The sequence below is a fragment of the Liolophura sinensis genome, chromosome 1, assembly GCF_032854445.1.
Source record: "Liolophura sinensis isolate JHLJ2023 chromosome 1, CUHK_Ljap_v2, whole genome shotgun sequence".
NCBI classification, from domain to species: Eukaryota; Metazoa; Mollusca; class Polyplacophora; order Chitonida; family Chitonidae; genus Liolophura; species Liolophura sinensis.
In genome coordinates, this window is record NC_088295.1 from 23879880 (window position 1) to 23900330 (window position 20451).

General features: G+C 39.5%; 1 protein-coding gene across 1 annotated transcript; it reads left to right on the forward strand.

The window, feature by feature from the left end:
• Nucleotides 1–1170: 1170 nt before the first annotated feature.
• Nucleotides 1171–20180, forward strand: LOC135482070 (synaptotagmin-15-like). Its single transcript, XM_064761903.1, has 8 exons — nucleotides 1171–1364; nucleotides 12531–12697; nucleotides 13192–13416; nucleotides 13845–13978; nucleotides 15566–15699; nucleotides 16136–16297; nucleotides 17980–18100; nucleotides 18598–20180. The coding sequence occupies exons 1-8, from the start codon at nucleotides 1323–1325 to the stop codon at nucleotides 18927–18929; spliced, it is 1317 nt and encodes a 438-aa protein (XP_064617973.1). The 5' UTR covers nucleotides 1171–1322; the 3' UTR covers nucleotides 18930–20180.
• The last annotated feature ends 271 nt before the right edge of the window (nucleotides 20181–20451 follow it).

Sequence of the window (20451 nt, forward strand, 5' to 3'; positions counted from 1 at the left end):
TAAAAAAAAAAATGCAGTGATGTTAATTGTACTTTACCAGACGTCTCTGGTGGAGAATAACTCAAAATGGGTCATCTTCACATTCTCGCTGCTACACGCTTTGTCCAGTAATTACCCTTATACTTTGGCCTTACAGACGAATTAAAGCAGTATACATGGGTTTGATGAACGGCCGTTACACAATGTGTTTTTATATGATGGTGTATGAGAAGATTGGTAAAATACTTCTTTTTGAGATATGTTGCAAATGGTCAGCACACTAATTCTGTACCCGCCTTCATATTCTTAAATTGTACGAAAACTTCAAGACGCGACCTAGTATACAACTTAGTAAATGACAATTGTCAATAAATAATGGTAAATATATGTAAGGGAAATTGTTTAAGTTTGCGGCTTGAAATATTTCTGAATGTGTATATGATCACAGTTTCATTGTGTATGGGTTATAATCTTATCGGACTCCTGCTTCATGGTTAATAGTTGTCCATAGCTCAGATAGTAAGAGGGTGTGCTCAACGCCATCTGTTGCCGATTATACCCCGACGTGTCATCGTCCTGACCGCCTGTCCACATGTGTACACAGAACGGTCTCAGCAGCAGTCCCATGGCTTTGATTGTATTGATTTCTTGTCATCGAGACAGATTCAGCAGGAGAATTTTACCCGTATTTAAACACAGACATATTTAAAAGTTAACCGTATGCAGTTTTCCCAACACCCCCAGTGCTGATGACGACAGTCTTCTCGTAACAAGATTGTATCTATAACTATTCTAAGTCAAATGAAAACGATATATCTTAAGTACGTCATGCGTCAGTGGCATTTGTTATATTACTGTAATGAAATGACACGTTTTCAGTCCAAGTCACCTGTGGGTGAAGCCTGCCAGTGGGTGAATGACGATGATATATCAAAAAGGATAAACCAGTCTTCTTAGTGTTTAAGGTTATAACATTCTGGCCCCAGAACATGGACCTTTACGGTAAAAGTGAGTGGTTTCAGGCTTTAACAAACCCATAACCTATGTAGGGCATAGCGTATTCAGGTTACCGCGCAGAAATCTGCTCACCGACCGCATTTCTCGTCTTATCGATCTTGAACTCGAACAAACCTTCAGAATAATTTCTCACTTTAAGCCGAGCGGTGTGCATTGTGACAGAGGAGAGGAGTTTACCATGACGACCAATTTGATTTCTTCCCAAAATGTGAGGATCGGTTAAGACATGGCTCGGCCGATCGTGAAGAAATCTGCAGGTGAAAACAGGGCTGTAAACCAGTCCAGTCCCTCCCCTGTTGTCAGCAATACTCCAGCCAACCAGGCTAATGGAGCTTTACCTGTCGTCAAACAAGACACGTGGCCCGACGGTAAGGTCTCCCAACATATTATATACTTGTACTGAATATAATATACATAGCCATCATCAAGTACGTTGGTAGTGTAAGCTAAAAGAAGCCACGCAAGTTAAATCGCGACTGTAAACTTGCGTAGTTCAGAGATGAGCTACTTACACGATGCCTCACAGTAAAACTTCTGTAACGGTACATTGTTTTTGCTCCGCTTATATTCAAAAATATTTCACTTATACGATGGCGAACAGCAGGTTGCTGCCAGACATTCCCACGTACGACCGAAGGGGAAGCCAGTGTGAGGTGGACTTGAACTCACAGAGAACGCATTGGCGAGAGTTTCCTGAGTCATTATGCTGCTCTACAGCCACTACATATTAATCTGTTACTTTCACCATATATTGACTAAGATATACTACAAAATATTGACTATTTTAAGCACATGAAAGTAAGTTCAGCCATTCGATAATTAAGAGCTTTCCTTAGATTATGTACGGTTATAGAGAGATTTGTCTACAACTGATCATGAAGTGATCTGTATTGTATGACTTTGAGAGAAAATATGGTGTTGTTCGAGTTAAAAGAAATTGTTCAAATTGAAGATAATTCAGAGAGATAAAGGTGGTGTTAAATAACAGTAGAGCACTGTACAAATACACATACATCATACGAAATCCATATGTGTTAAATCTTCATATATTTTTGCCAAAACCACTACTTGCTTGAGAGTCTGCGTGATTTCCCAATTCACGCGTAGTAGTACATTGTGTTAACTGTTCTTGGGGTCTCCGTGGCCGAGGGAGGTTAGCACGGTACAATGACCCAGGAGCCTTCCACCAATGCGGCCGCTGCGAGTTCAAGTCCTGCTAATGCTGGCTTCCTCTGCAAGGGAAGGCCTTCCAGCAACCTGCGGATAGTCGTAGGTTTCCCTCGGGTTCTGTCTGGTTTCCTTCTATCATAATTCTGGCCGTCGTCGTATAAGTGAAATATTCTTGAGAATGGCGTAAAACACCAATCAAATAAATAACTGTTGTCATGATCCTCAAACAGCCGCAGTTGTTATATTCAGTAGAGACGGTTTTGAAAACACAGTCAACCTAAACTCAGCACAATAATTCTAAATGTTAGCATCAGTTACTGTATAGATAGGCCTATGTTATTCCGCACTGAATTTAATACCTCAGAATAAGAAAATAAGTAACACGAGTGACCAGTGATATAGTGAACAGTTTCTTCCTGATGATTTTATTGTGGAAAGTTGTAAATATTCTGTGGCATCAACTATCTAAGAGCGAGTCGTAATTTTGCCCTCAAGGAACTAGCAGCAATTAAGCCCATATATGTACGCCTTTAGGCCTCCGAACAGAGGTAAGACGTCTTCTTCCCAATCGCTTAAAAGATCAACCCACCTTGATATCTTGAGTATATCGTTTGACGTCATAAATCGTCATCAAGTTCACGTCCCGCAGTCATAAACATAGTACACATCTGGGAAGCTCCAAATGATGCAGCAACGATCAGTCGTGTCAGACTGACTAATATGTATGGCTACTATCTAAATATATCCATTATTCAGCACGATATACTTTTGACCTTTCAGTTCCTGTATTTAAACCCGATTTCACTTTGATGTTTGATTTCATAACACGGTGAAAACAGTTAATTGTTAATGGTCATTCACTCCTGGTCCTAAACATTTTAGAGCCGGTGAGTTTGAATGTTCTGCATGTACAGGGTAAAGAATATCTGGAAATATGAAACAAAGAAAACACTATTTGAGCAAGTAACGTTTCGTATCTTTGCACTTTTACTGCACATCTTCTCGCATTCATGCAAGTTTTATTAAAACAAGGTTGTTTTAACTGTTTAAAATGAGGGATTTGTCATTTTACAGCTAAAATTATTGCCTTATCCTCAAAAATACTGAACCGATGTGGCGTTAAGCCATAATCATTCATTCATTCATTCAAAAATACTGAAACAGTATATCCTTCCACTGTAATATTTAAAAAAAGAATAAGGGCTGTAGGTAAATATAGCTGGTACACACAAAATACTGGTAATATTTCCAGCAAAATTATCAATTTATGAATATAAAAAGTGATGAGCTGACCTTTAATGTGAATTGATTAAACAGATTTAAGTGGTTAGAAACTTTTTTATCAACAACATGATCCTTAACTCTGTTCATATATATGGACTAGTGGTAAAAATAAAAAAAACTAATGATGAAGATGTGTTATGAATGATGACATGTATAAAACATTCCCATTTAATCTATGCATTTATGCATCTCTACAATGCATTTCTCAAAATGTCCTACGTCTATCTGGTCGAAAACTCCGATTTAAACATGCGGTGTATGTCCACCTGTAATTTTCACAATGAACTGACAGTGGTTATTGTTACATTATTTCTCTTCTATTGATTATACGTCTATACTACAGCTGTGATACGTGAAATATTATGAGACAGGCTCTAATAGGCCATTCTCCCCTTCCCTGATAAATATCCACTTAAAGTTGGCGCTGGGTTATAACCCTATAGATCGATTAACCTACAACTAGCCCATCTCATCTGTTTCAGAAATATATTCGGACTTTTCGTAATGTATACATCCTTCGTATATGTTACTTTACACCACACTTTGCAGAGCAAATATATTGAACAGTGGGCTTATTTAAGATACAAAGGTGCATTTAGTGGTTGATCAGATAGTTTATATTGATTCCAAAACATTAATGGTACACGTCTATGCATGGATATTTTCAAACTGTATAAACAGTGGGTGTATATCAAAGGTTCGCATGAAAGAAGTATTTACCCGCCAGATTACAGCTGTGGCAAATGGTTTTTTGTCTGTTCATCCAAAATGCAATATTGATAAGAAAACCTCGGATTGAATACATGTCTATATACACAGCCCACTGAAAACATGTGTGTAACTTGGGGCTAGCTATTTCGTCCTTTGATAGGGCTATTACTTTTGCGATGACGAAAAGTAGATATCAGACATGTTGCTGCCGGTCCAGATGCTCTTATAGGTCTACTATTGACTTATTACCACGCAAGCGTGGTTAGACTAATGGTTAGGAGCACCTACCTTTCACTCGCAAGGAAACAGGAGATGCAGGTTCAAACCCGGTCTTGGACAGGGACTTAGTAGATTCCCCCGCTCTCACTGATGTGGGGCCTTGGTGACAATAGACTATTGAAGACGTTCGCATGCGGCCCTTAATTGGCACGGTCCTACGTGGACTGACGACCAATTGTCTCCCACCAATATGCTGTACATCTGCAGGTCACACGTGAGAAAGCTCGTCAGAAACTAAGGTCGGTGGTTTATACACCTAACACTCCAGTTTCCTCCACTCATAACACTGACCGCCAAAAAGTGAAAATTCTTCAGTATGGCGTTAAACAACACAAAAAATAAATAAACAAATACTGATTATTGTTACCATGGTAACCCAGTGTAAAGATATTTGTGTAGATGCTTCATTACAAGTATGTTCGATTAGGAAACTCGATATTAAATGGGCTTGGTCTTCTCATTCTAGCAAGACACTGTCAGCTGTCTAGCGAAATAAAAGAAAAACAATAAATTAATCCACAAATCACCTTCTCAGCAAAGATTTGTACAATGCTGTATACTCTAAAATCTCTTTCTGTGAAGGTATCCATTGACTTTTTGAAACATTCTTTTAAAATTCTAAAAACACTTTGTAGCACATAAATATATGACGCGGGTCCTCTCATACAGAGAGGTGACTGCTGTAGAGCTTATGTGTCTCTCATCTCACCTCATTTGGTACCTTTCTGTTACGTCATAAATGTGTGTCAGTTACTCCGGCTTTCATGTGATTGGTCTTCATTCAGACATAATCATCAGGTAACTAAAAAGTCATCGGTAAAACAAGACATGAATCATCTAGCCACATGTTAGTTCTCATTTTGATGCACCAGGAGCTTATCAATCAGACTTCCAGATGCACCTATAGGTCTATATATGTCAGTACCTTCTCAGTCAAAGCTTCAATAGCCGGATTATGTTAGAAGAGAGTTTGGACATTTTTCTAGGATCTAATGGCTTTGGGAAGTGTAAACTAGACATCAGGAACGACTCTAGTTGTAAAGGGAGGAACATTTTTTTGCTTTTCGTGAATGGGACCAGAATGAAAACTGTTGTTTAATGAATTCAGGAATTTAATTTTCTGCTATCAGCAGTGTTTTGTGGTATTTGTTTAAATGCTCGGGAATGTCAAGTCTGACTCATTGTTACGCAGACCAAAAGTTGTTAAACAAAAATATTCTTACAACTAAATAGATTATGACACTGGCCTGGAAAAACCCTGGGCCCAGTTTCACAAAGCCGTGTACGACTTTTTTATCATACATTTGCCGCACGATATTTTGTTACCGTATTATTACATGTGCGATTATCGTACATGTACGACATCTTTGTGAAACTGGGCCAAGATCTGCATGATTCCCATGATGTCACCAGATTACCCTACCAAATATGATCTCATCGGATACCTGTACCATGCAGACCGAAGAGATTCTAGCCCACCACGGCATGTCGATGACCAACCGAGAAAAGACCAAGAGGCATAATTTGAAATTGTTTTTGGTTTGACATGATTCCAGACTCCAGACTGATGAGTACTTAAAATGAGTACTTAAAACTGGCGTATCATCATGTGATGTGTGTCAACTGCAGAAGTACTAACACTAGCCGTATTAAACACAGTTCCACTGCAGAAGAGGTGGACAAACTAATCACCCGCACACGAAGCGGACAAGAAACGGAAGAGCTATTTTGCGGTTCGAATCCAGCTCCTGTGCTGAGGGCTGGATTTGCGGCTTTGCGTCAGTGTGTACCTGCACAATTGCGATTCGATTCCTTGACCCACACACCTGTTCATCTTTATATACCGGAACTTAAAATCATTTTGGGAAGACTGTAAAACACTGATCAAATAAATCTCATAAAGATATTCGTGCTGGACGTTAATTTATATTCAATACCTCTCATATCGCCGATAGCTGAATTCCGTTACTTAATACATATTTAGATCTTCCTGCTTTTGCTTAATAAATAACCCATTTGTGCTTTGTACTCTATGAACTCACAAACAGAATTGCCTCCTCTCACTATCATGTTAGAAGGCTGGGACACTAAATGTAAACAACTTTCAAGGAGTGCGCTGATTCTTTATTAAATTAATCAGTAAGCCTTAGTTTTAAAATTCGTCACACAAACCTACAACTATATTACATGGTTTTTTAAACAATGCTGTGCGAAAAAGATAGCGTTGCATAAATTATATAGGTATTAGTAATGATAACTATGAAAAAGGAGAAAAAACGTAGACTATAACTATGGAAAACGGAAAAAAAAGAAATTAAAAAGGAATGTCGTAGATTTAACCCGAGAGAGGTATCACGTACAATGGGACTAGTACTATAGGCCAGCATATTGATTATGTGGCTTTGATCTTCTGTTCATGGCCGCGAACAAAAGACAGGAAGAACACACTGTTGCAAGCGTTATGCCCGTTCCAACGGTAACTGACGTTCAATGCGGTTTTATGCAAAGCCGGTATATTAAATTTTTATTTTTGTTTTTGGCGATTACGTGAAGACCACACCATGAACGGGAATAACTCTATGAAATTCATAATCTTGAAATCAAGTAGGCCTCAGAAATGTTTTTGTTTGATTCAATTGTGCTATTTTCATTGACCATCCCAAGCCTAATCTACATATGGAAAGGAATCATATTAAGACGTTTTAACTGCCGTTCAACTATAGTCAATTGTGGCAAATTTAAAAAAAAATAGTGTCGATGATTCAGGAGGAGGAGATTCTTGGAGTGTTTTCAAATCATTTGACATAGGGCGAAGCATTTTTATATGCACTTATTCAGACTATAGATAAGCACATTGTAAAGGATCAGCAGATTTGGTCCGGCGGTTTTCTCTGTAGCGGGCGTACATAATTATGCACAGCTAATAATCCTGACAATTCCAAGAGGGTATCGTCCAGAGGGCCGATTCCCTACTTACAGTGACTATCGGTGCCTACAAAAACAATACAGGAATACAAAGTCATATCACAAAGAAACTGTAGCTTTGGTTATGTAAATATACTGACTTAAATATATTCAGTCTTATGTATGAACATTTTACCACTCGTTCCATTCATTCCTCCTGTATGGTAGTTCATCGCGTCTATTTCTGACCACGACCTTCGCGACCCCCGTTTTTTTTTTAATCCGCACCATCCACGGAGTGGATAAGGTGGCGGTTTAGCCATCATATTCTTAAGTCTTTTGTCACACGTTAAAGTTATTTAGTACCCCTAAATATGTACATATGCCTTTCTGAATATGTACACACCAGAATACCCTGCAACTTCAGTGACACATGGCAAAATGCACGCTTCTACGCTGAACTTGGTTCTCGTCTGGCACAGTCTTACCTCTGACAGAAGTTACTGCTTAGTCAGAGAAGTCACAGCTCTCCTTTAAGGCCCTGAATCGTAAACCTGACGAATCAGCAGTTCACCAGTATCGCACTCTCTGTATCCTCCAGTGTATACTGTTTATGTATGTATCTTGAGCGATGAAGAAGACAAACACTCTTCTCCCAAGAATGACCTTCGATTAGCAACACCGGTTTGACGAACTGTGGCTACTTACCTTTAAATATTACAAAAGTGGAATGTTCTCTAAATTTATGGACTCGAAAAGTTTTGAAACCTCTGAAGCTTTGTTTACACTTCACCCTTGCCGAGGCGGCAAACATCAAATGAATGCCTCAACATTGGACTGTGATGATTGACAGGTCGGTTGGCCAGACACTTCTTACTCGAGGACATCAACAAACATTACTGTATGCAAACAATTAAATTTGCAAGGTAATGAAATAAATCTAGGGTACATACCATAAAAAATCTCTTTTTTTCTCTTGTATTTTACCTGGGGACCCGAATTGCATGACAGCAGGTAGTTATGGGCATGCTGTTTACAGCGCCTTATAGTAACAAATGGTTGAACATACTGCAAATAAAAGAGCCTACTAGCGCATGATTGTTGGAGATACAAAATAATGTATGTTATACATTTGTCTATAATATAAATTGTTTAATCTGGTCCTTCGTCTTATGTGTGTATCTGAGGGTGTTCCACCAGAGCACAACCGGTAAACAGGAAGTAGCTACTGGATTAGGGAAATAGCTCCCACAGGACTGATAATACTGTATTTAAGCCATTACAAACATACCTGAGTGACCAACGTGAGTTATGATTGTTCAAAAGTTGCCATCAATACTTCTCCTTTCTATGTGGTACTTCTCTTTTCTATGTGGTACTTCTCCTTTGTATGTGGTACTTCTCCCTTCTATGTGGTACTTCTCCTTTATAAGTACAACTATGCGATAACAACTATATTAATACATCCTTAATATTTCAAGGTCAGCTTTTGTCCCAAATAAGCATTCCATCTGACGGGTGATAGAAATCCCTATTTTCACTCTACATCTAACAATTTCAGGATGAATGTCTCGATCATCCTGTCAAGACATGCGGTGTTGAAACGGACCGTTCACGTTTCTGATCATTGCTTCTATAGAATTGCCCTACTGGCAATTTGTGGCCAGTGAAACAAAGGTAGGATATTTGTGTATAGAAATGAGGGTTGTAGAGAAGCGCAACTAAAGATGACAATATGGCAACAATAACTGCACAAATATTTAGAAACAACCATGCTATGTATAAGTGTATGCAACTGAAAGCAACATGCGTGTAGGTCATGGTGCCTCTGAACAGATATTCAGAAATATACAGAAATACATTCAGAGGCATCAGTGGCAGGGACATGTGTTGAACATTCTTTATCGTGACACCATAATGACTTGGGCAGGTTAATAACGTTATTCAGCGTATATTTCCTTCTGTTTTACGTTTGTAAGCGGAGCATTTTAAAAGTCATTTTAAAAACAATGTGCCGGTAAATGCGTGAAGAACACGTCTCCATACAGTTAGCGCAAGGAAGCGCTTATTCTATTTCATGAGCTCTATTAGTGAGGATTCTCTAACTCAATCTGTTAGATGGGTTGTGTACAGCACAATTCGTCTTCCCTGGATGTTGCACTTGACCGTCATCCTTCCTGCATTTCCTTCACGACTAATGCATCTATCAAGCCGAGTGAATCCCCAGTTTCAGGACATAAAAAAGAAGAGTGATGATGATTTTTAAAATCCGTAGAACGGGACCTTGACATTAAAGGTGTATTGCTCCAAGCTGTTTCTTCTCTCTTAACACTTTAATATGATAACAGAGCTGGAGATTAGATGGAGCAAACCACTTTTCCAAGAAATAACTGTTTTGGAGTTTTAAGCATCTTGCCAGGGGCGCGACTTATAGTGTTTCAGAGTTTTTAGTTCAACATTCTTTACATAACTATAAAAAATTAAGCAAGTATTTCAAAATGCCAAAACAAAAATATAAGAGAAGAGAAAGACAAGTTATGTATCTTTTTCTCCAGGAATTTGTACATTTTATTGTAGAACGGATATTGTAGACTACAGCATACAATCTGACAAATAAATTCATCAAATGCTGTAAATATGGAATACCTGGTGCATGTGCTCAACCGCGTGCTGGTCATTGTGCCTCTGAACAGATATGTTGGCAATGAGCAAAGCTTTTCTATAGCTTCACTTCTACATCATATGGAGATATGTTGTGCTCAGTGTATCAGTTGTCGTTGTTATACACCCCATCGGGTTGAGCCCAGCATGATTAATCAGTTAACAAATGGTCCATTTTGGTCCATCAGGAATTCAAAGTATTCTCTTCAGGCTCATATTAAATGACCAGAAAACTAAAAATTACAAGTTAAGAGCTGTCGCACCATGAGGCATAAGAGGTATTTGTGCTCAGAATTTGATCGCAAATTGTCTTCTTCCTGTCAATGCCCTCAGTAACAAAGCGGAGTGTCAATGGATCTGTGAAATGATCTGCATGGTTAACTAGCTAAAATTCAACAACCAACTTATAAATACTCTTCATTCGTTTATTCAAAAACGCATCCCAACAGTAAAGGTTGCATATCCGCCAGTATGCGATATTGTAGAAGGAGAAAATCGCTTTAAGAGATGAGATTAACGAACAAACACACAAAGTCAATAAATGGTAATTGTTGTTATATATAGGGCCGTTATCATCCATAGGTTGACCGATTTCACTGACCACGCTGCAGCAGATGGCGGGCAGTTCTCAGATCTCACGTTATAAAACGAACAGTCATCACAAAAGTCCCTGAATTTACAAACCTCCCTTATATACATCCTCGCATTTTACCTTGAAAAGAGTTTTAATATGTTAACAGCTGTGTACTTACACGAGATTTCTTTGTACACATGCCACTTTACCATGCATATAGATACACAATAACGTTTTCACTTAAGTCTCACATGAAACACTATTGTAGTAAAATACGCTATTGATTTTAGCGGACGATCACGCACATAGATAACTTCTATAAATCATCAAATGACTTTCTTCATAAATGTACATGTAAATCGTGATACAGCGGATCGATAGTCCCTACGGCTTGGTTAATAGATGTAATTAAAATTCAATCAAGCTGACAGTCTCAACATGTGGAAACGACATACCGAAATGGGAACAAATGTTACTGCACTGAGGTAAGACGGTAGAGAAATTGCCAACTGATTCGCGCACCTCTTTGTATTTATAGAGGAATTCTGCAATTACTCTACATATAACTGTTAAGAAGATGAAGTTATCCAACTATACCATTTAGGAAGAGATCAAAACCAAATTATCGAGGTATTTTGGTTACGGAAATTAAATAGCCCTTTCGTCAGCATGATTTCGATCTACAAATATAATATACAGTTTTGGGCTATACTCCTTACCCCGAATTCGCTGCTCTCAAAGTTCGCTTTACATCACTAGCAAAATTTTTAAAGAATTCTTGAACAACGCCCAGGTAACCGAGATCGTGGTGATTAGGCAGCAAGCACAAAAACTTTAAACGTTTGAACGTTTGTTTCTAATAATACTTTATACACATGTATTCTTTTTGTCTAACATATGCACAACGCCAACAATTTCATTGACAAATGCTGATTAAGTAGCTCCATGCGAGGACACCAGTGCTGAGGTTAAGCCTAAACCATACTTCTTACAGAACGTGCGTCGCTCTCTACCTTTCGCTTTACATCACCACCAATAGACAAGCTTGACCGTTGGAGCATGTGAGACGAACGAAGGCTTCTTTAGGATTAGCCTCATCACTTGTGTCCTCCCGCGGAACTATTTAAACTGAATTCATCACTAAAATTATTTCAGGCGTTGGTTAGAATCATGTTGAACATTCTCTTGATAAAGAGAATGCACGTGTATAAAGTATTACTAGGGACGAAGGCTGAGACGGACTGCTTGGGTTTTCTTACGTCACTTCCTGCCTCCAGTGACCCCGGCGTTGTTCAAGCTTTGTGTACAAACTTTGCTATTGTTGGCAGTGATACACTGCGAAAGTTATAGAGCGACGCATGCGCTGTATGGAGTATGAGCCTAAACAAGCTTCTATACATGCGTCGCCTAGGCTCTAATGGCCAAGCTTGCATGTTGGTAGCAGTAATGTAGGCGTGCGTAGAGAGCGGTACGTGCGCTTTAAGGGGGCATCAGTTCGGGTATTAAAGTTGTCATACCCTTAACTGTTTGGGGACACACATGCTAGATGAGACGGTTAACCAATGTAGAGGCGGAGCATGGTTTCTATTCTGGTCTTCTTGTCCCCCTCCTCCACACGCCGAATAAATCTAACCATCTTCAATTAAGGCTGAAGGAATAAAAGTAGGACAGGAATAGATATTTCTCGCCAGCTTGAATATATATCTACATCTGTTAATAAGCCCTCAAAAATCATAAACCATCCACACCAAGTCATGAATTTTGCTGTGTTAAAAATAATGTTTCACACTATAAAAGTTTTGAGGCTCACAATAAGGATTTGATGAGTGTTTGTATGAACCTCCACTGTATACACTTTTGATACAGATACAATTTAGTTCCTTTCCTTTTTTATGACAAGTACACATGGTAGTTTTGTATCTAATTCACATCGTTTCGTCTGTATTTCCAGTGCCAACCCTCGGCCTTAATGATCGGAGGCTGTGTTGTCGGACTCCTCTTCGTATTCTTCCTCGTCGTTTTAATAAGAAAATGGCGTCGTCCAAAGAAGAATTTCTTTGATCTTGATTTGGAGGAATTCAGTGATTGTGAAGTTTCCCGTTCCGCTCCGATTTCAAGGTGAGCACGATCGTGAAAATGTAAAATTATAGTGACAAACATAAGACACGATACCAACAGCGTGAGAGACAACATATTGCGTATACTGGGGAGTCAAAAGTTGTAACACATGAGAACAGTTGAGCACGACAGTTTAGGTGTAGGTCCTTATACCATTCACTTGATAAAGCTGTTAAGGCTTAGGCCGAAAATGTCGTACAAATTAACCCAGATATTGTTATTCTTGAGAAAATTTGTTTTCTCTCTCATTCCTTGGCTAAGTGAAGTCATATTGTACGTGTTCAGCACAAGAGTAATCAGTATCAGTATAAAAGCCTACAACGTGGAGAGTAAAACCAGCGACGACATAATCAACGCTACCACTTGTAATTTTTACTATAGTATAGAAGGCTATACAGAATAGAGAATAAAACCAGAGCAATGACGACAGTGTGACACACGTCCTGCAGCTAAAACGGTATCCCATTTAAATGACAGTTACATATTCATTCCAGACAAGCTTCTCCAAGGCTTCACAAGAAACGAGGATCTTGCCCAAACACAGCCGAACTCGTCAAACAGAATATCTTAGTTCGCTCGGTCACATCTGAAGCAATTCCAAATTTTACCCTCCCTCCTGAAAGAATCCAGCCCCGCTCCCCGTTTGAGAGGTCAGCAACAAGTTCTGCCTTCCAGTACCAGCAAGATTTCCTAGAGTCCTTTCAGCCTGAACTTTATCTGTAAGAAATACAAATTTGCTCTGTGTGCATTGAATATAAACGTAAGGCCTTTATGGGTACAGTACATTTTCGGGTCCATCAGCAGGCCCATTGTAGTCAGGCAAGAGGGGGACTTCAATGACTGCAGGAGCAGAAAACATTTTCAGTGTTTCTTACACCAGTATGCTATAGTAACAAACAGGACAGGCTACAACCTAACATATAGTAGAATGTACTCATACTATCTTGGTACCATTACACAACAGCACGATTGCCAAACATAGGCCTACTTAACATGCAAATTATACATTCTTGTATAGGCCTTCTTGTAAATTTATGGTCTATAGTTTGTGTGCATAAGAAACAAACGGGTTTAGATTTAAAGGCTTGTTTTGAATCTTTTTTAATAATTGAACATTGTGAACACTCTTTCTTGTTTGGTATGTTAGGAACACCTGGCCGAGCGACGAGAGCGAACACGAGTTAGCGGCCAGCCGTCATGGACGCCTGTGGTTCTCACTGATTTACGACGCGACTGTGGAACAACTCTCTGTCACACTCATCAAGGCGAAGGAACTGCCAGGTTTGTGCCCAATGCAATATACCAGACGTATGCATTTAGTGTCATATTCTTGACTGATATAATACCGACAGGAAACTCAAATGAATTAGGGGCCTCGGTGGCCTCGGTGTTTAGCGCGCCAGCACTGCGCAGTGACCCAGGGATTTCTCACCAATGCGGTCGATAGGAGTTCATGTCCAGCTCATGTTGGCTTCCTCTCCGGCCGTACGTGGGTGGTCTTGCAGCAACCTGCGGATGGTCATGGGTTTTCTCCGGGGTCTGCCCGATGTGCTCCCACCACAATGCTGGCCGTCGTCGTATACGTGAAATATTCTTGAGTACGGCGTAAAACACCGATCAAATAAATAAGTGACTCAGTTGAATTAACTAGTGTGTATTCGGCATGTATTTTTTTATACGAGAGAGCAACCATTGACCTCTCGCTGCATACAGTAGGCTACGTGTGAGCGTCCACTTGTTTAGGTGCTTTTAATTATTGAAATCAATGTATCAATTACATCGCTCGACAAGAAAGTTTATTTTGACCTCACAAAGAAAACATAACTATTGATCCTTATAGCAAGCGAGCTGGGGGATTGTTTACTGATGCCAAACTTAACTGACGCACAGCATACACATGTTAACTTACCTCAATACGGAATCTCTTTGTCCCGATATCTTGATCAGAAAACAGATGGACATATACCATCTGGCGCCGTGCCTTTAAATTCCACTTTATCAAGAAAATATGCATATATATAAATCTAATGGCGTTATGTATCTACTTGATCAAGATTTTCTGGGATGCTGCCAAAGGAAATATATAATTGCTCATGTCTTTTCATTCGGATGAAGCATTCATATTTTCTTCTAATTTAACCAAATAATAGGAATACACGAATGGATATATAAAGTATTCAAGTATTCAAATGTCTCACATAGTTAGCTTCCGTTCTGGCGCTTTAGTCTTTCTGGAGGTCTTTATACCACATAATTGGGTAGTCGTGTAGTTCAATTAAATAGACATGATCTATATTCTGTAGCTTTTTGTCTGTTTTTTTTTCTCACCATATCATATTTTGTTTTCTATTCCAAAATTTGTTTTCACCCATATCACTCATTTGTTTTTCATTCGTATCAATCTGATCAATCGTATAAACTATTGTTCTAGCCGACGGTGCTTTTCCGACCAAAGACTCTATTACTTGTATCTTCCCTTTTTTCTTATAATGAACCTACTCGCTTAAACCTTGATTACACTTACTTTCCATGTTTTTTTGTCTCATCTCTATAGTAAATAACACCGTTACATGTATTTTTGAGGTTGTAGTCTTCAGAACTGGATTGTTGTGAAAAGACAAAGCCCAAAATCTACAACTAAGCACGAAAACTGCCAATGTATATTCTGGAACTCTGTGCAACCCATACACAGGAATGGCAGGACCTTGGTATGAGTGACAGTAAATCAGGTCATTGACAATCTTTCCCATGTACAGACGCAGGCCAATGTCAAGGCGTGAACACTTAAATAGTGAAAACAAAACTGGTGATGTTAAACAAGGTATTTTACAACCGAGAGTGAACTCGCATGCTATATTTCTGTTTTAGGTCGTAATAGAGCCAATTACACCAGAGACCCGTTTGTAAAACTGTTCTTACTACCTGACGAAAGGACATGCAGAATCTCGAAAATGAAGAAGAAAACATTGTCTCCGATCTTTAACGAGACTTTCGTGTTCCAAGTGAGTGTTTCCTGCTAGCCCAGAAAGGTTTTGCCATTAACTAGTCATGATAGTCAAATATACTGTATAAATCCATTTCGATATAAGAAGACACGACGTGCACGATGTATTACAAGTGAATATAATAATATAATACCAGCGCGGTTCAATGGCCCAGTAGCCTTTCATCAGTGTGAGTTCCTAGTCCATGCAGCTCATACTGCAGATGGTCGTGAATTTCCCCGAGGCTCTACCCGGTTTCCGCACACCATAATGCTGGCCGCCGGCATAGGGCCTATAAGTGAAATGTTCTTGAGTATGGCGTAACACACCAATGAAATAAATAAATAAATATCTGTTCAAGGCATTTGTTACTAAAACAGTATATTGCTTGTACCGGTACCGAAAACATGTAAATATATATAGTCTGTTACTATTTGATCTATCTTCCATGAAGGTACCCCCGTCCGATCTGATGAATCGATCTCTCAGACTCTCGGTCTACGACGTGGATAGGCGTAAAGTGCGTCATTCTTTAGGCCACGTGGTTGTCTCGCTTAAAGAGTGCGACCTGTCGAAAGGCGATGTGTTGTGGCGAGACTTGGAAACTATGGCTCAGGTAATTTCAGGGATAATCTTCTGTCTGGTAATCCTCTGTCTGCATACATGGATTCATATCATTATCCTTACAGATTAACGCCTGTATAAACTGTTTAAATTCTCGAGAAATGTTCATAAATTTTTTCTTTCTCGGGGAATATATGCGGGCGAATTTATATGCAGGCTACATACGCTGGACTTTGAATTAGAGCGCAGGATGAATAGATTACATAGACTATAGACTATAGGCCTCATTTATACTTACCCATATGGATCACTTTGCATTTAAAACTGTAATGTTCATATGTGTTTGTCCATCTACCTGATAAATTTGAGTAGACCGAATTTTCTGGAGTAAGCTGGTCAATTTCCCGCCAGAACTGGACAAAATCCGAAAAGGCGGGATCAATTGTGAAAACTGTGTTGTGAAACTTTGAGATCGGAAGCACATGTTGCATGTGCATATCGTGCCAATCGTTATAAGCCAAACTTTTTAGAAAGCTAACGATACCGCGAAGGGAGCAGGGACAGCCAGCACAACTTGTCACTCACGACCGGTACTGTTATTGCTGCAGCCACCATTCCAGCGCTCTCACCGCTTGCAGGACTAGTGACAATAAGCTGTCGACGATGCAGAAGTAACGACTGTTACCCTCAATGCTGCAGCCACGACTGTTACCGTTAATACTGTAGCCACGACTGTTACTGTTAATGCAGCCCGAACGACTGTTACCGTTAATGCTGCAGAAGCTATTGTTACTGTTAATGCGGTAGCCACGACTGTTACCGCTAATACTGTAGCCACGACTGTTACCGTTAATGCTGCACGAACGACTGTTACCGTTAATGGTGCAGCCACGGCTGTTATCGTTAATGCTGCAGCCGCGGCTGTTACCGTTAATGGTGCAGCTACGACTGGTACCGTTAATGGTGCAGCCACGGCTGTTACCGTTCATGGTGCAGCCATGACTGTTACCGTTAATGCTTCAGGCACGACTGTTACCGTTAATGCTGCAGTCACGAATGTAACCATTAATGCTGCACCCACGACTGTTACCGTTAATGCTGCAATCACGGCTGTTGGATTTTAAAGTTTCGGCTTTAATTGTTCCGTTTGTCCTTTTTGCATTATTGATCTGCCATTCTTCTGTTTTTTCCCCTTTCTCTGCAGTATTAATCTGCCCCTGAGCTTCCTGGAAGTTTGTGAAAATCCATTAAAGGATACAGGATTTTGCCAGATAAATATAGCCTCTAGACTATACTGTAAAATAAATATTGACGAAGTTTACTCCCTGTTTAGCAAGGCTTTCCTTGTGACAGGTTTCATTTTGACCGAAACACATTTTGGCTTGCGTTTAATCATGCACAGATCCTAAAATTCAATGAATATGAACGGTCCAATACTGACAATACTTTTAACGTACTGTTATTTGCTTACATGACATTCACTCAACCTCATATATTTATTTTATTTTATTTATTTGATTGGTGTTTTACGCCGTACTCAAGAATATTTCACTTATACGACGGCGGCCAGCATTATGGTGGGAGGAAACCGGGCAGAGCCCGGGGGAAACCCACGACCGTCCGTAGGTTGCTGACAGACCTTCCCACAACCTCATATGTAGCATGATATCTTGCCCTTTAACATCCTGAAATGTCCCCGTTTCATTCGGTCATTATTTAATTTCTCTGTTGCAGCCATCTGTAAACATGGGTGAAGTGCAGTTTTCCCTTACCCACATGCCAAACTTTGAGAAGGTAAAAGTCACCATCCACCAGGTTCGCAACATTCACCTGTCCCAGTGTGACATGGACTCCGGTAAGTCAGACTCACTAGGCTACAGAAAAGTCTGTTCACTTGTTTCTACAAATGAGAGGCCACCTATGTTCATGTTCACTACGTTAAAAGAAATGTATAGCCTGACTGGAAATTGCTCTCATGCCCTGATTCTGTGCAATTTCTTCCAACAATAAACAGCTATACCTGATCAGAAATGTTCTTCGGTAGGGTACATACATGGAGTTATTAAAACAAACAACTTTTAAGTTAATAAGGACGAGGAGTACGGCAGAGTAACCGTATAGCCGTATGTGTCTGTCTGAGATCGGGTCATCGAATAATTTTCTTTTTCGGATACAGTCTTGCTGTTTACCCTTGGCCAACGAGGCCAGGTGTTTGATTGATAGATCTTGGTGGTTAGGTTATGGCTTTAAGTCCGGTGAGCAAGGGAGGTGATAAAGCGACCAATGCCTGTTGGACATCGCAGGCCCTCTACCTGTTCCTGAAAGGTGTAAAATACTTTCTTCTCCTTACAGGGGCATTCGTCAAAGTTCAGCTGATCCACGGAAGGAAGGTTTATAAGAGCAAACACACAGCTGTGCGCAGAGGAGTGACGGATCTGGAGTTCAACGAGGGCTTCTCCTTTACGGTACCTGGTCGACAGTTTGACTCGTGCAATATCATCGTCTCTTTAATGACCACTGGACAGAAGTACCGGCTGGGCAAGGACGAGGAGTACGGCAGAGTAACCGTAGGGCCGTTCATGTTTGCCAGGGGAGAGGAATTGATTCACTGGCAGGAGATGCTCAGTCAACCTCGTCACGCCGTTACTAAATGGCACGGCTTCGTACCACCCAATGGCCACTAGTCAGGTTATGTAATAAATTTACATACATGTTTATTTATAAGTTTTCATACGTGTATATGACATACACGTCCACAGGCCTCACAAAGAAATATAGTTACTAATTTATTGAGAGTTTATTATCTGCCAGAATACATGTTATATTATATATATTTTATAACATATTCACAGGTAATCGTGCAGAATTAAAACTGTTTACAACATGGTATATTTGAATGGCTTGAAATGGCGATCGCTAAAACTGCCCGACTATACTTCACTTGATGCCACAAATGAGCAATCAATCTCTTTGCTTACAATCTGGGAAGAAAGTTGAAGGTGTTTGGATAGAAGTCTTCAACGGGTTTAAATGACGTTAAACAACAATCAAAGAGTTTATATCTTTTTGCCTTTTTAAAACATTTTTACAGACGTCGGGATAATTTCAAAACAGTCTGTACGCTGCTTCACAATGCTGTTACCAGTTTTCTTTTAGGATCAGACGGGGATGAAAGTACTGACATTTTTTGAATGATGAGCGTGTGACATTGCCATTTTTTACGCAAATTTACGTAGAATCTTGCGACAATGCTAAATGGACCTTATCTATTTAAAAGCGACAGACTTAAAGCCACAGATAAGGGAGAAAGGATAAGCAGATCACTCCATGCAGGGTATGCTGTAGACCGGGAATCAAACGGACAGACTATTTGTATTACATGTTGTTTGGAGCTGTTTATTTTTGATGTGCCATATACGTAGGTAATAAAATATATACAATTGTGATTGGTTGTGGAATATTTAGACCGGTATTATAAATATGTCAATTGCCTAAACCAGGCATTTATAGTAGATAAAGTTATCCTAAATTAGTATGCGAGGGATACACTATAGATATTTGGTATGTAGAAATGCTTCTGTTTGAAACTGCAAAGCAAACTGTAACATGCAGATAAACTGTTAATGCGTTTGCTTACAAATCAGTAATTAAATGTTAAAAAATGTTTCCATTTTAGGTTGTAAAAACATACTAGTGATGTTGTGTAATGATATATGAGTGATATTAAGATTATGACAACTCTATAAATCCGTGGCATCAGTATGCACCTGTTCTCTACCGTAATCCGTGTCGTAGCAGCAATCTGCCCATTTTGTGTCACAACCACAATGATAGTATCATAAGCTAGCTTATTCCGCAGGGGAGACTACTGGGTGTGCATCGGCATCCGAAGGGCGTATTAGTAGTTTTGGGGTAGACAAGTCATGTGAATAAACCCAGTGTTAAAAAATACCAGAGTTGTGTCTTTTACATTTGACTGAATAGTTTACCTTGTTTAACTTTCGATTTGTTGGTGAATATTCTCACAGGATGCACAATTAAAGAGAATATACCAGGGATTTTTAGCAAATTTTTGTAAAATTTAATTTGATTAGTGAATATGGATTTTTGGCCAAAAATCTTCGGTACAGCCTTTGTAAGTGCTGCTAGGATATGCCTAAGTTTCTACGTTGTTTGGAAACTAAATTAATGGTGTAGGCCTAAGGT

Excerpts from the sequence above, each read along its gene's own strand:
- LOC135482070 (XM_064761903.1), top strand. The coding sequence starts at position 1,323 with ATGGAGCTTTACCTGTCGTCAAACAAGACACGTGGCCCGACG. Across the intron at positions 1,365-12,530 it reads ACAAGACACGTGGCCCGACG|TGCCAACCCTCGGCCTTAAT; the intron begins GTAAGGTCTCCC and ends CTGTATTTCCAG. Across the intron at positions 18,101-18,597 it reads CCAGTGTGACATGGACTCCG|GGGCATTCGTCAAAGTTCAG; the intron begins GTAAGTCAGACT and ends TTCTCCTTACAG.